Raw genomic sequence first — 16273 nt, forward strand, 5'->3', positions numbered from 1 at the left:
TGCAGCGTGTAGTACAGCTGCACTCACTATAGGCAGTATAAAAGTCGATGACCATTGACCTCAATGGGGTATACAAGCTTATTCACGCACAACCAAGATCAATTACCCGGCTATTGTGAGTAGCCTTAGTTATGTCCCTCGACTAATTATTAGTTTTAAAGAGCTTTAAAGGTTTGAACCAAATGGCTAATCGTGGCTGTGGGTTCAACCTACCATGGCGATTCCTGCCATGAAGATATAGGGTCGATGACACTGTGCGCTGCCGATACTGAGAAAATGGACACGTTATGACTCTCTTGGCAAACCATACACGGATTAATTCGGTGTTGAAGTGTGTTGCATAGTGGTGTGCGCCCTTATCTTCCGGCCAATGCAGACACTCCGGTCAAAGGTCACGCTAAAAAATAAGCTTCCGTAGCAACAAACACAGCTGTGGCTTTATTTTCTCTGGCTGTGGATATTGGAATTTGATGAGTTATTTAAAGAAGAAATGGACTTTTTGGTTTAATATCATGAATTATCTTCACCCTCAAGTGTAAGTTGTACAGTCGTCAGTCTTTGTAATTGTTGTCTTTCTGGCCACGCGTTTTGAACTCGCCACCCAAAAAAGGTGGTGTTGTTACGTATTTCCAAATTCCGTTCCGTTCAATTCATGATATCTCGGCCAAACAGAAAGGTATTGACATGAAATTGGTCTCATTTAAGAGCTAAATAAAGGCTCTGTCAGACCTGTGAATATAAACTCTTTAGCATTTTAAATGGTGACAATATGCTTGATAGAATTCGTAATGGTCAGGGTGGTGGAGGTGGGGGAGGAGGAGGTGGGGGAGGAGGTACACACAAACTCTATGGGAGCGAAATGTTTCTAGTGTTAAACTTGCACAACTTTGTTCCTGTAGGGGCTACAAACATGATTTTGGTCTTATTTTACAGGTAAACAGCACAGCTATAATTTACAAGTAAGATTGGCATTTTAAATTCATTCAATTATTTTAAATAACCCCTATAAGTATTTGTAAACAACAGCGAAACAAGGATCGTTTATCCCTGTACCTGCAATTAAATGTACTGTAATTCACCCATACTGAAGGTTGGCCTATATGCAAGTTTTTGCCTCATTTTATGAGCTTCTGCCCTTAAAGCTAAATGGAATAGCCCAAGGCAAAATTGCCTGAGGTGCATTGTACAATGTAGGACAGGTCATTGACCTACATATTTGGGTAATGAGTCATTGATCTACAAGTGTCAAGTTGAAGATAGGGGCCAACAAGAGATGATGACTTTCTATATAAAGTGAGTGTGCATCATAAACTGCATGATTCTATTTGAGTTGTTGCACTGACATATAACATTTATTGTGAAGCTGATTTCTGGAACTCTTATTGAAGTAGTCTGTAAGCTGTTATTAAACACCATTGATTTTAATGATGGATCCTGTTAAATATCCTTGCACTATTTGTGGTAAAACATTTTCCAGGAAGGATAACTTACACAGGCATTTCAAGAAACATGAAGGAGTACAATATAAGTGTGATATTTGCTTGGCAGAATTCTCACAAACAGCAAATCTTCAGAGGCACATAAATGACCAACACAAGCACAAGCCAACATTCATGTGTCACATTTGCGCTGAACCATATGCACGGAAGGAAAAGCTTGATCAACATATTTCATTACAGCACATCGCAGAATCATCATCAAGTTTTAAGTGCAAAACGTGCAATAAACTTTTCTCCAGAAAGGATGCATTACAGCGTCATAAAAAAACTCATTGTCAGCAAGTAGTTTTACATAAATGTGATTGTGGGAAAGCATTCACACGTGCGGAAAACATGAAAAGACACAAAGCTGTTTGCAGTACACCAAAACCCGAAACTCGCTCTACTCCTAAAACTAGAGGAAGATGTAGCAGTCAGCTTGAATGTGCTGTGTGTGGAAAGCAGTTTAATACAAAATATTCACTGAAACGTCATAACTTAACCCACGAGGAAAAGAAACACACATGTGTGCATTGTGGCAAATCATGGAGCAGAAACTACAAGTTGAAAGCACATTCTTGTGAGCAGCAAAATGAAGACAAAAACCAGAAACAAACGCCATCTACTGTTAGAGAAAGAGTCCGTAAATCCCGCTGTAAACAAAAACTGGAAGAAACAATTAATGAGAAGATCAAATCAAGTCCTAAAACCAAAGCAGGCCTTGTTAAAGTGATGGCCGAGTCTCCAAGGACACGCAAGCATTTAGAGTCTTCAGGTCTAATTATGTCAAAACAAAAACAAGACCGATATGAACTGCTTGATGCAATGGCAGAAGATCAGAGTTCTTTTTCTGCATCAGTTAAAAACAAGCGGAGCAAAGGAGCAGCCAAATTGAGACAAAATACTGTTGCCATGTCAGTAGGGCCTAATATCCGAAAAAGCAAAAAGGTTGTAAAAGCAGCAAAACTCCTGAGCTTTGATAAAAAAACAGTGACAAAATTAACAAAAGAAAAACTACGAGAAAAAAAATCATGTCCGGAGAAGAATCTGCCTTAGTTGATATTGTTCGGAAAACACGGGGCGAGAAAATCCCAGAAGAGTGGAAGCAAGTCATTTGTCAGTTTTGGGAATCTGAAGCAAGTCATCCGTCAACTGATTCAACTCGCGGAGAAGTAAAAAAGAAAATAAGCACCAACGAGATTCTCTGCCATCGTCGACACATAATGACGAAAACCTACCGCGAAGCCTATGCTGAGTTTAGAGCGGCACATCCAGAAATCAAAATAAGTGAAACCTTTTTCCGCAAGTGCAAACCATTTTATGTGAAAACTGCCACAGCCAGAGATTTACAGCAGTGTTGCTGCCAAAAGTGCACCACTGTTAAAAAAGCTTTCCGTGCCATGCAGAATTTTAAGCAAAATCACAATTGTGCACATTGTTATCCTGATTTGAACTCAATGATTGAAGCAACACTTTGCCCCAAAAGAGACGAAGAACAATTCCATAAATTGAATTGCCTTAAACAAAAATGTGATCAATGTGGAATTAAAAAGCTAAATTTCTGTGACAAAGAACATGCAAGTTCAAATACAAATCCCGTAACCTGGTATTGTTTTGAGAATAAGACAAGACTAACAAAAGATGGTAAAGAGTCAAAATACCTAGATATTGTGAAAAAGAAACCCCTCCCATCGACTTGCTGGAGCACTTAAAAGATTCACTCATTGGGTATCCTTACCACTTATTTCTCACTCATTGGCAACGCAAACAGTGGAAAAATTTATTAGAAAATTTACCAGCAGATCATCTTGTACTCGAAATGGATTTTTCAGAAAATTTAACAGTTATTTCATAAGAAGAAGCGCAGTCTATGCACTGGAACCCTCCCCAGGTAGCGATTCATTCATGTGTTTTATTGAGACCCACAATAGAAAGTGATAATTGTACTGACACTCATGTGAAAGAGCACTGGCTTCTTGTTTCAGATGATACACTTCATGATTTTGAATTTGTTCACCATACAGTTACAAAAGTTATAGTGCCCGAGTTAGCTTCACTCGGTTGCAAATTCACAACTATTCATCAAAGAACTGATGGTTGTGCTGGACAATACAAATCTAAAAATGCATTTGGTGATATCAGCTGCAGCAAACAACATATCAACGCGAATGTTATTGCTAACTTCAGCTCTTCTGGACATGGAAAAGGCGAAGTTGACGCTGCAGCTGGTTTTTTAAAGTCTGCAGCTCGTAGGGCTATTATACGCAGCACAGATGTTGTTATAAGGAGTGCTGAAGATCTGCACCAATTTGCAACAGAGCACTTAAGTAGAGATCCACAAGGTCAACTCCACAAAAGACGCTTCTTCCTTGTGAAAGATGGCGATGTTGATCGACAAAGGGACCGCCCAGTCTACTCTACAATCGTTGGTACACGGAAGCTGCATTGCTTAGCTTCCGTAGGTGTGCCAGGGCGAATAAAAACTCGAGAACTCACATGTTACTGTATGTGTTGTCTGCAGGGGCAATATCAAAATTGTAAAAACAAGGAGTATGCTGACACATTTAAGCTTGTTAAATTCTCTGACTGCGCCTCAGAAGAGTCACCTGATGAGCTAAGTATTACAGAATCGATTAACACAGATGAGCCTGAGGAGACTTATGATATGATTAGCACTGTTCTGTGCAAGGACTCTGTGGTAGCCATCAGACCAAGTGCAGATTCCTTTTATGATTTTTTTCTGTTTCATATTACCTCAGAAGGTGTTGTTAATATAGAGGACTTAGCTGTTGATGACGAATTTGGTCACAAATATCCAACAGGAACTAAAGTTATCAGCGGGTATTATTATGAATCAGAAACGGTGTCACACAAAAGCCACAAATACAAGGCAAAACCTGATACTAAAGCAGTTATTCCCAAAGACTGTGTTCTCTACTTTGGAATTGAACTGGTGAAATCTCGCTCTAGTTTCATTCTGACCAATGAAGACTATACAGACATTATGTGTGCGATTGCCATTTAACATTAATACGCAATACACGTTTTGCATCATGAGAAGACATCATGTAACAAACAGGTACTTAACATTACCATTTCCAATCACTTAGAAGTGCTTACAGTTTGCTCTCTGTATTGAAGTTAATGTTATGAATACATGCAAATATGATTATTAAGATCTAAGTGAATGTTTAACATTACCAGGGTACCCTTAATGCTATGTTAGAAAAATTTCACAATTTTAAGAGTTCGAAATTACCGTGAGTTTGCATTCACAAAATTTTATTATGAAAAGGGGTAACCCCCTATAGTTATACATTTTCTGGAAGGAAATTTGATGAGGAATCCAAATATGATAAGAAATTAGAGGTAGGACAGAAGGGGGGTGAGATAGGGAGCTTGGAAAAATGTTATATTTTTGATCCTTGAAAGTGAAATATTTTCAGTCATAAGATGTTACCCTCTCACCCTACCTCATTTTTGATGCCATTTTTGGATTCCTCATGAAATTTCCTTTCAGAAAATGTGTACTTTTGTTGAGGTAGGGTTAACACCTCTTGAGATAAGCTCACTTGAATCTTGAAAGACGCGACATTTTTAGAATCGGACCATGTAACGCTTTGGGTGGCGAGTTCAAAACGCGTGGCCTTCTGGAATTTTATGGAAATCAATTTGTAACATGCATGAGATGATCCCAGCCCAGCAGATCCAATCATGCACGCAAGCCAATGGATCATTATTATTGTACAACTACAAGGAACTTCTACGATGTCCTCATTCACAAACTGGTACTATCTGTCCATGTGAGCGGTCCGAATTTTGAGCCATACAAGTTTATGTGGCACACCGTCATCATCCCTATATCTTCGTGTTAAAAATTGCCGTGGTAGTACGATAAATCCTCACGTTTTTCAACAACTACGCATGGTGATTTTGAGCTATTTTGTTCGAGATAGGCCGTGCGACTCAGGCTATGCATACAATTTGAGATTTTGAGAGCCGCCACACTGTTTCTATTCTATGTTTTACGATTTTCGCATGATCAGTATATGGCTGGTCGTAACCGCCATTAGCGTGGAGCTGCTACGCAGTAGCTTACTTTTTCGCCAGGAGCTAAATTGACCAATCATGTTAGATCTTTTCATTACGCGGAGCCAGTTGATGCATCATCGCTCCAGAGAGAGAAAACTCTTGCCAAAATTAATGTTTACTATGTGGATTTTAAATGAATCGAATGTAAATAAACCACAAACAGTTGTACAGGATCAATACCATTGTTTGATTAGTGTAGGCCTATAGTCAATGTTACCTTGCATGCATGTGCCATGTGTGTGGCGTGTTTGTTTGTTTGTCTACTGTGTCAGGCCAGGATCACTGACACCCACGGTACTGATACTGTCATACTATCACAGTGATCATATTGTTGAATGTTGTTGACTTTAAAATAATCATGATGCAGTCATGTCTACAGTAGAATTCACCACGACCTTTGAAGGACTTAAACCCCATTAAAAGCTATTAAACCAAGATAACACTCAATGAAAACAGCTCAACTATGTTACATCAGATCTTCTCTGGTTAAATACACACTGCACTTGTGTCTGTTTTACCTGTGCAATGAACAATGAGCTGGTATTATAGTTTCAGTTGGGTGAATGACTATAAAGCGAACGCAAGGTAACAATACTGTCTGGGCTTTTGTTTACGAAATGAGACAATAGTCTGCTTATTGTTAACCAGCGTTCTTGAAAATGAGAAGCATAATGGTTTGCAGACTTAACACGGTTTAGAAATAATTTGTTCATATTTTTTGGTGTTATCTGTCGTTTACATATCCTTCCTAAAACACAAAAGTACCAATATTTCCAAACACCTAAATTAGCTAAAAATTTAGGAAATGTTACAAAACTATATTTTCTAGAATTTCAGAGAATACTTTAAATATTGACTGGTTATTTTTTACACAGTGACGTCATATAGGCAATGGCATAATACTTCTAACATACACTATAGGTCACGCGTCAATGGTGAGCGCACTGAGTATTGTGTATAGGAAAACGGGCAGTACCGTAACTACAGTATGTATGGCCTACTACTAGTATATAAAGTAAATCCGAACTGGTTTGCTGAAGGTCGAATTCCGCAGGCCACGCCGCACAAGATGTACAAATCAGCTCCCGGCGACACTGCAGATCGCAGAATTGTGTGCATGGTTTACCACCACTCTGCCTAGCTATATAGTTGTGTACAATACTGTATGAGTTTCTTGTGAGTGCATGTCCATCTTAATAATAAGTCGGTTCGTACTTTTCATAAATTACTTTTTGAATCATAACTATCGTGACCGAGGATATTTTACAACTACGTGAAGCTTGTCTGGCAAATTCTTAATGACTAAATTCGCTTCACGTAATGAGTAAGTCGTACTTGATTGGTCAGTTTTACCTCCGAGTAATGAAAAACTCTAACATGATTGGTCAATTTGGCTCCACGGAACAAAAAGTCAGCTACGCGTAACAGCTCCACGTTGTGGCGGTTGCGGCCTACCATATCAGTATCCCATATGATATTTCTATTGTAAGAAAATTTTATTTGTTGTCACGTAAATCACAGGTTTCGTTTAAATGTACTAACTGGAAATTAAATGTACTAATTAGTGAGGACCGGTATTTTGCTGTGGATATGTTTAACTGCAATTTGCGGGTAAAAAATTTGAAATCCTGGGTAAAAATTGTGATCATATTCAACTCTTTGAGAAATAATAATATAAAGGAATGTATGTAAAATCCAGCTGCAATACAATGTACATTATTGACACACTATCACGCTCTTTATCTTCGTCAATAATAGAATAATCGATTTCAATCGAATTGAATGCATGAGTTTGTAGTTGACTACTGAGCGACCTAAGCGATCGATTGCTAGCCAATCAGATAGAACTCCTTTTCTTGCGTTCAGTGAAATACCACTCGCCTGTCGCTCACTACCACTCGCCCGTCGCTCACCAACGGAGTATTAAATTTATATTTATCGTATAGGACGTCGACGGTGTGTGTGGTGAACTAGATGATGATGATGTGCATGATCATGACATGATGATGATCATGAATGATGATTATAGGCGCTAAAATATAATTAGGCCAAGTAAAAATAAAACATGTTTCACGTCCGGGTTTTCGAAAAAAAAGGAGGAGGAGGGGGCTTTTTATTTACTATTTTTTATTGCAAAATTGGTGTAAAAATACCCATACTTAGAGCTGTTTTAGCGTCATACAATAATGCCTGGAAAAAGGAGGAGGCCCTTTTTTATTTGTTGTTCTGAGAGTTGCACCCCCTCCAGTATCATTAGTAATCACAAAACCTTCCTAAAATGTTTCTTGTATCTTAACAAGCCTATAGAAAGCATTTTAACTTCCTAGACATATTTTTTGAAAAGTTATAACTAAATTTCAAAAAAATAAATATATATTTGAGGAAACCTCAAAAAAGGAAGCGGGAGGGGACGTGAAACATGTTTATTTTTTTATTTTGCCTTATAGTTTCTTGATCATGAGAGCTCAATAGGCACGGTAATTATTATTGGAAAAAAACACTTAATAATAAAGTTTATTGGCTGAGTAAGTGCCTGCAAAGTCATGAAAGTCTAGAAATGCACGGCATCAAAAAATCCTCAAAAAGGCTCAATAATAATAGACATTGTTAATCTGCATGAAGCCGTTTTGCTGAATATTTAGTAGGCCTACGCAAAAAGGTCGTAATTGTTATCATGCACTGGTAGCACTGGAACGGGTTGGGTGGTTTACTTCAGACTCAGTAATAAATGATTTCCAAAACAAAATGCCAACACTGATAATCTAGAAAAGAAATTAAACTTGGTTCAAAGACATGCTCAAATTGCCGTCTGTCACTAGTGAGTTTTGTACAAAACTACAAACTTTCGCATATTGGAGGAAAAGTCGAAATATTTGATTTTCCGCGTTACTGATCTTTAAAACATCATTTCTCTTGAACGGAATGTCGCAGAGACATGAAATCTTCGGTGTTGAGCTTCAAATTTTCTCTAGTTTACTTAATGAGTACCGTAATAAATGTGGATTTTGAAAACTTTCAACGCCTTATAAGAGGGCGCAACACTAAATCACTCCGCATTTTATGTAACAACGAAATTCGGCTAATATTCTCTTGGTCGGGCTGATGTCACAAAGGGGAAATAGCCTTGTAAAACCAGTGTGCGCATGTGCAGATCACCTTTCTCGAGCTGGTTGCTATGCACGCGCTTGTGCAAACGGGACGAAGGGGACATGTTCCCGGATGTCCGACCGAGTAAATAGTCCATAGTGAATATGAGATTGTATAGCGACCATATCTACCGACATGTTCACTTTAAATCACTCAATATCGGCTCATATGAATTCGACAAGTGTCTTAAACATGCAGAAAAAAACTGGACAATTGATCTCAAAAGCAATTCTCTGTGAAATGTGAAATGTGAGTGGTGAGTTTAGTATGTTTTTAGCTCTCTTTTTTGCACCGCAGAGTAGCGAAAAAAGTCAATGGTCATCGATATATGCCGACGAAAGTTTTGGAATCTAGAGAAACAGAGATACCAAATTTATTTTGCTAAGTATTAATTGCAGGGACGCCAGAAATGGCGCTTGAAGTAGACCGAATGCACACATTATCCTATGGGACGCTGAATTAGTGTTGCGCCCCCTTCAATAGTACCGGTACTCTCTATGATCGAGAAACTATTATTTTAGCTATAGTAGGGGAAAGTGGGGTAATGCCGGACAGTGGGTAATCCCAGACACATCAATTGCAGCTAAACGGAGAAAGGTGGCACTATTATACTACGGTAGGCCTACCTTGGGGTATTAGCTACCTCAAGGTGTACCTCACAGTACATGTACTACTACCAGCACTTTGGGTCTCGTCTTTCTTTGTGAAAATTACGAAAAACAGAAATTGTCATTTTTGACTTTTTTTCTGAAAAGGGATTTATTAGCAGGGTGACAGTCAATGCGATAAGGGACACAGATGAAGTATGGATGAAAATTATGTTTGATACTAAGATGGATGTATGAATTTTGGTATCTTAAAAGTGGGTTAGTAGAACAAGCACTTAAAAATTAAGTCGGGTCTGTGAGGGGTAATCCCGGACACACATGCTTCTCTATACAGATGGGGTAATGCCGGACACTTGTTATGTCTAAAATATATAGACAACAACGACAGCCCGCATAGTTGTATACTTGAGGTAACTGTAGCTTGAGGAAAAATGTTTGTCGTTGCGGCACATTTGATTTGGTCTTTATGTGGTCTTCGCAATATAAATATCAATCTCTTCCACAAGCCATACCTAACGCTTGACCGTGTCTTTCACACAGATTTGTGTTCAGACACAATAGTTGCGTTTGCGTTAGCGTCGATGACCCGGAATTGTAAACGGGTCATCCATAACAAACTTGGAAAACTTCGATTTGAAAAGGTCTATAGGTCACAAAGTAAATATACCTCATGTTTGTATTGTTGTTTGTTTTCAAAATAATCTTCAGATATCATTTCCTCCTCCCTTCCTTCAAGTGAATGATTTCGCACTGTGCATGATTATCAGGCGCTTTAAAATAGCTTGTGCAAAAAGCTCCTCATGTTATAAATGTATTTTTATTTTTGAATGTATGCATTAATTTAAAGTCAACAAAAATAAACTCTAACTAAATTTCTTCTTCACCTACAATTCAGGTTTGGATTGGTACCAGAATATTAGCACTTTACCTGCCAACCAGCTCCAACCAGGCAACATCTCAGCTTAATAAGAACCACCAACTCACATAAAAATGGCAACTGGCATAATGAATAGACAGACTGTGATAGAGACTATGTTCAAACAGTATGACATAGATGGTACTGGCGAGTTGACTCCACTGGAGCTACAAACTCTTCATGCAAGTCTTAGACAAGGAGGAATAAGTTTACCACAGGTGACTTTGTAATCAAATATTTCACTGAGCAGTAGGCTTGGTAATTTTAACCCCATGAGAACTACCTGCCGATTGGTCAAAAAGAAGTTTTCATTATCAAATGGACCAATCAGCAACATTGTTTTAAATTTCACCACACAAAAAGATGGGGTCAATTATTTTAAAGCTCCATTCTGATTGGTGATTAAAATGAAGATATCATGTAATTGACCAATCAGAGAGAATGTTAGATCAGCAGGTAGGGCCAAAGAGATGTTCCATGAAAACTTGATGGCCATGGCCGGTAAATAAGGTCCATGGCTATGACACTCCTTAACAATATCAGTAGAATTCTCTGACTCTAATGTCGCTAATTATGCTCTTTAGATATAGCCAGTAATAGTATTCAACTTCCTTTGTATTTTATTGTTCTTAAGCAACACTAAGCTTATCATATCTCTGGAACCATCTATAACAAATTACCGAGTTGCAAAACTTTTCGTGATAAAAACTCGAACGGTGGTGGTGCAACTGCAAATTTCACTTTTGCAAACCTAATCATTCACCGAGTTACGCTGCATATTCACCTCATTTTTTCAATCTTTGTGATTAAAGTCTAAAAATGAGCAAATCTACCTTTAAAAATATCCAGGGACCTCAAAATAGTGAGCATCAGTTGTTATGTCCGCCTAACAACTACATCGCGTCAAACAAAAAAAATCTTGCGTCGTCGCGTATCAACACGCCACGTCAAACAAAAAACGTGTATCATTTAGTTCACGTAATCTCGCGACATCGCGTATCAACACGCCTCTAAAGCAATTGGGAATAATAAACACGGGACAATCAAAATGAGTGAGGAGAGTGCATGGGTGCCATGAGTTTTGCGATATTATTTAACAATCCATGATGCATGGGTGGCCATCAAACTTTGCGAACATGGCAAAAATACAAATTATAAATTTTTTGAGCATAGGATCTACTAAATACCGACTTAAAAATTGTATTTTCATATAAATCACATTCACAAATTTTTTAGCAGTTGACTAGGCAGAAGTACTAAAACCATGCTGCTAAGGACAGATAAGAGGCAGGGCGGAGAAGAGGAATGTGAGCTAAAGGGGAGAACAGTGGAAAGAACGGAAGGATAGGGTACAACACAGGGGGGCATCAAAGAAGTTGATTAAAATGAATGACATGAAACGACTGATCAATCGGTAATAAATTAGGGAGTTGGTAAAATTGTTCGCAATAAAAACTCGGATGGTGGTAATGCATTTGTAAAATTGCATTTATTTACGAACCGCGAAAGACGGGTGACCGCTAGTAAGACCAATAACCTACAAGGATCATATTGTGCTCTCAATTAAATTTGTATACAAATTATAACAGTTTAAGTTGGTTAAGGAACTTTTGGGATACCCTGTATAATAATATTATAATGATTGGTTTTTTTAAATCCCAGGTATATGCTGCAATGAAATATAGCTGTCTTTGTGATGATACATGTGAGCCTACAGAACTATTTGATGTCCTGCAAGAAATGGATAGAAGATATTTCTTGGTGAAAGATTTTAGATGGGAATTTGCTATGCTAGACAGACAACAGACTGACTTTATCTCAGAAGAACAAGCCAGGTATGTTGGGGGGGGGGGGGTGATGGGAATTTGCCATGCTAGACAGACAACAGACTGACTTTATCTCAGAAGAACAAGCCAGGTATGTGAAACAGGGATACATTTATGTTTCATCCCGATAAACTGGGGATACGCCTGCAAACGGGGATATCCCCAGTTTTTTTTACTATGCTAATGGAGCTATATAACCTCCCCAGAGGGTACTTAAGGCGTTATAGTTAGACATACATGTAGGGGCTATGGGGGGAGGTCCCCTATTCCATAGTACAGAATCAGATGATATACACACATTATCTGAGGGACAATTATACTTCTTGTCCTGGCTTGCCGCTAAAAATTTAAATTTTTTTTTTCAACATTAGGCGCATCACCCTTGACCATGTCACTTATATTCTATAATACTTAATAGCTGCTAAGTCAGTTTTTAATTTAAGGGTAGACGAGGAGTTGTTGGTCGAAGCAACAAAAAAAAAATCGATTTTCATTCTCTAGATCAATAAATTATTGACAAATAACACCTTGATGTTTTGCAAAGGTTCATTCTACAAATTATATAATTTGAAAACTTGCTTAATTTATTGTTGTTAATGAGTTATGTACATTTTACAAAAGTGTTGTTGTTTCAGCCCTCTTTACAACATAACTCAAGAACCACAGGACCTACAAAATTATTTCTGTGATATTTGAATTCTTCTACACACTGCAAGGAAATGAGCAATGCAATTTTGCCAAAGCTCATTACCATTCGCAAGATGTTGTGAACTACCAAATCGCAACACTTTAAAATAGTGTATTACCTTAAATCTACAATTTACAGATTTCTGTTTGAAGTTGTCCACGGTGACCTGTTCTCCAAAAGGCGATGGGATAAATTCATCAGATCTCGGGCTGTACCAGGTAGTGGGCTTAGCTTTGCAGAGATTGAAGTGGATTTGTGCAACATTCCAAGTAGAGAGGAATTAGCAATGGAACACATGGAAGAACAGAGAGAAAAAGAAGGTGAGAACTATGCATCATGATAATTTCCAAATTTGGGGTGTTCCATTCAAGGGTGAAAATAAGCAGGCTATGGGACTTGTTTCAGGCCCATGAGTTGCCTACTGTAGACAATTGAGATTGAAAATCACAACACCAGGCTACAATTTTTGTATTGAACTGTAGCCCATCACCAACTGTAGTCCTGGTAGAATAGCTCTTATTGGCACCCTTGATTCCATTTGTCCATCCCAGCCCCCCTGCTCGAGGGAGATTTTGGAATTCCAACTAAATTCATTCAACAATCTTAGCCATTGTAGAATCTGAAATTCAGATTTAATAAGTTTCGTCCAAAGAACAGTGGAAAAGGTACTGAAGATTTTGACAACATTTGGGTCCAAATTGGTTGAAATTTACGACATTATCAGAACTATTTTTCAGCTGGATTTGAACAGAAATTACACAAAATGATGCCCATATTAATAGTTGAGATAGTTGTGTCATAAACAGGCCCGTAGCCAGGATTTTTCTCAGGGGAGGGCAATTCTGTGAAAAGTGGACTTTCGTCCCCAAATTTAGACCAAAACAAATTTAGACTTTTTTTGACCAAAACAGCTTAAAAAATCAAAAATTTTTGCTCGCTACACTCGCAAATTCTTTAATTTTTATATACTTTTGCTACGGGCCTGGTCATAAATGGTGTGTATGGGAGTGGAATGATAGTCCATTCATTGTGATGAGTATAAGGGGAAGAGTATATCCATCGCAGCTTTATTGAAGTAGGAATTAATGTTAAAGATGTGCGACTCGATACATCATAACTGCCGGGCATAACTGTACCATGTGACGGCTGCAACATAGGCCTACACATCATTTACTATTATGGTTTTATCCACAAATACCAGGTGATGATAACAATGTGCCCATTGTGCCCATGTTGTAATTACATCCATTCAAGAAAAATACAACACTCTTTAAATGTTGATATTTAGCAACTTTTTGGGGAAAAAATTTGCATCATATAGTTGTAGGAATAGTAATACAGGGAGTGTAGAAAGTTGCTCTGGTATCCACTGTTGGTAACCCACGCTTTAGAAAGGGTGGGTTTGAAGGATCCACAAAATGCTTAAAAGGGTGGGTTTGAAAAATTTCTGGTTAAAATGTGTGTCCAAATATAAAGTGTGGTCACTGATAAAAAGGGTGGGTTTAGAAATCAACAATCGCAATCTCAAAGCTTACTGTAATTTCCAATTGAATGACACTAAATGAAACACAAACAAATATTGAAATCCCATTCTGTTTGGTCATCTAAAACTTTGGTAAATCTCTTTGGATGCAAATCTGCACCTCCTGGACCACCATAACCACTTATCTATGATCAGTAACCATGCTTAGAAAGGGTGGGTTTCTGAGTTTTGGTATAAAGGGTATAAAATAAAAAGGTGGGTTTGAAATAAAAAGGGTGGGTTTGTATCACCACTGCCAACTATGGTATCCTCAGTGAAACCCCAAATTAATTGATGAAGGAGCAAATTCCTACATGGACATGCTAAGCCTCAATCTCTATATTACTGCTTGCTGTAGTTCTTAATTTGATGATGTTGATAAATTCATACTCACCAACTTTTACCTCCCAACAGAGAAAGCCTTGAAAATGATGGAGAAGAAACTATCGTTCTTAAGAGCCAAGAAAGCGAAGGATGCCAAAGTGGAAGAGACTCGGCAAGCAAAGGATGAGGCGGAGAGGAAGAAGGTGGATGAAAGTAACAAGAAAAAGGAGGAAGAAGAGGAACAATTAAGGAGAGAGCGAGAGGAAGAAGAGAGGCGTAGGAGAGAGGAAGGTAAGGATATTGAAATTTGATTTGATATCTGCTGCAGATAAATCAAATATTTTCTTCGAAGTACCTGAATAACTACAATATTTATATAATATTGAATGGCTTTGATTGTGATACAAGAATATTTTTCCATCAAGTGCAATATATTAGGAGGTATGGTACAGAAAGTGTCATACTGGGTGAAGCTGAAGGCTGAACCCAGAATGAAAACTGATTGCACAATAATTTCCCGTACCTTACCGACACTGAACCTAACAACTAATTTATCATACCACTAAGTATGATAAATTGTTGTATTTATTTGTTCGATACATGCGCACATTGTCCCAATAAAGCCCTTTTAATTTTATGGAAGCTCAAAGACTTTACTTGTACAATCTCTTTAAAGAAAGCCCATACCCCCACTAAAACTGGGAGGAAATGTTTATTTTGCCCCCCACCAATTTAGAAACCTGGCTATGCCCCTGAGCACAATTTCAGCACGCTGGCAGTACATGCCCTAAATTACCTTAGTACGTATTGTTTACAAAATTAATATGCAGCTAGATTTCACAGGTAAACAAGTTGTTTTCACTTGTGTTTGGCAGTGACGCCGTTCTGCCCGTTTCTAAATTTATATTAATTTCATATGTCAGTTTGCTCAAGCCCCAAACACATCATTTTTCTAAATATAAATAAAATAATTCTGTAATTGATCACCTTCAACAGAGCAAGGAAGGCTGGAAGCTGAAGAACGTGAACGTGAACGCAGAAAACTGGAAGAAGAGAAGGAAAGAGAACGCCAACGAGAACTTGAGATCATTGAAGTCCAGCAGGCATTGGAAGCGCAGCGTGAGCTGGAGAGAGCTGCCAAGGAGCTGGAAGAACAGGAGAAGAAGGAATTGGAACAGGCAAAGAATGTAGAGGAGGAAGCAGAGGTATGATGGACTCATTGGGTTATTCAAGTTTATTTATCTTCTTCTGATGTGTAATTTGTTTTGTACTCCATATTTTTGCCTTTATCTCATTTTCATTGCTGACTTTGGTCTGATTGGATTAGATCATGTCACATGATCAGTTAACTGCTGGATTATAATTTCAGTGTGGGAACAACTTAAGATTAGTGAACACCATCCCAACAATAAACTTTCTTCTTAACCCTCTCTTAGCGCTGATGATTATAACCATAACCGTATATAATTCTTAACTTTTATTCTAACCCTTTATTCTAAAGTTGAAAAGGTTGCCAAGCTTTCATTAGGTACATGTATGACTCTGACTTCTTCAGGACGGGAAGAAGTTAGAGCCACAGCTGACGAAATTAGGGCAACAACCTTTTCAATTCGGCGCCGCACCAGTAAAAACTTGTTTTGAAAATATCTCTCTACTTATTTACTGAAAACCG

General features: G+C 38.1%; 1 protein-coding gene across 3 annotated transcripts in view; it reads left to right on the forward strand.

The window, feature by feature from the left end:
* Positions 1-450: 450 nt before the first annotated feature.
* Positions 451-16273, forward strand: part of LOC140138796 (uncharacterized) — a 29922-nt gene continuing 14099 nt past the window's right edge. For 2 of the 3 annotated variants that reach the window (XM_072160566.1, XM_072160569.1), the window contains exons 1-6: positions 451-535; positions 10221-10459; positions 11904-12076; positions 12894-13075; positions 14692-14892; positions 15598-15806. In XM_072160566.1, the coding sequence (XP_072016667.1) occupies positions 10316-10459; positions 11904-12076; positions 12894-13075; positions 14692-14892; positions 15598-15806 (909 nt within the window). In that variant the 5' untranslated portion in view covers positions 451-535; positions 10221-10315. Of the gene's footprint in view, positions 536-10220; positions 10460-11903; positions 12077-12103; positions 12159-12893; positions 13076-14691; positions 14893-15597; positions 15807-16273 lie in introns of those variants that run through there. The other variant, XM_072160568.1, reaches the window with a different exon arrangement.

Source organism: Amphiura filiformis, chromosome 18 (assembly GCF_039555335.1).
Source record: "Amphiura filiformis chromosome 18, Afil_fr2py, whole genome shotgun sequence".
Taxonomy (NCBI): Eukaryota; Metazoa; Echinodermata; class Ophiuroidea; order Amphilepidida; family Amphiuridae; genus Amphiura; species Amphiura filiformis.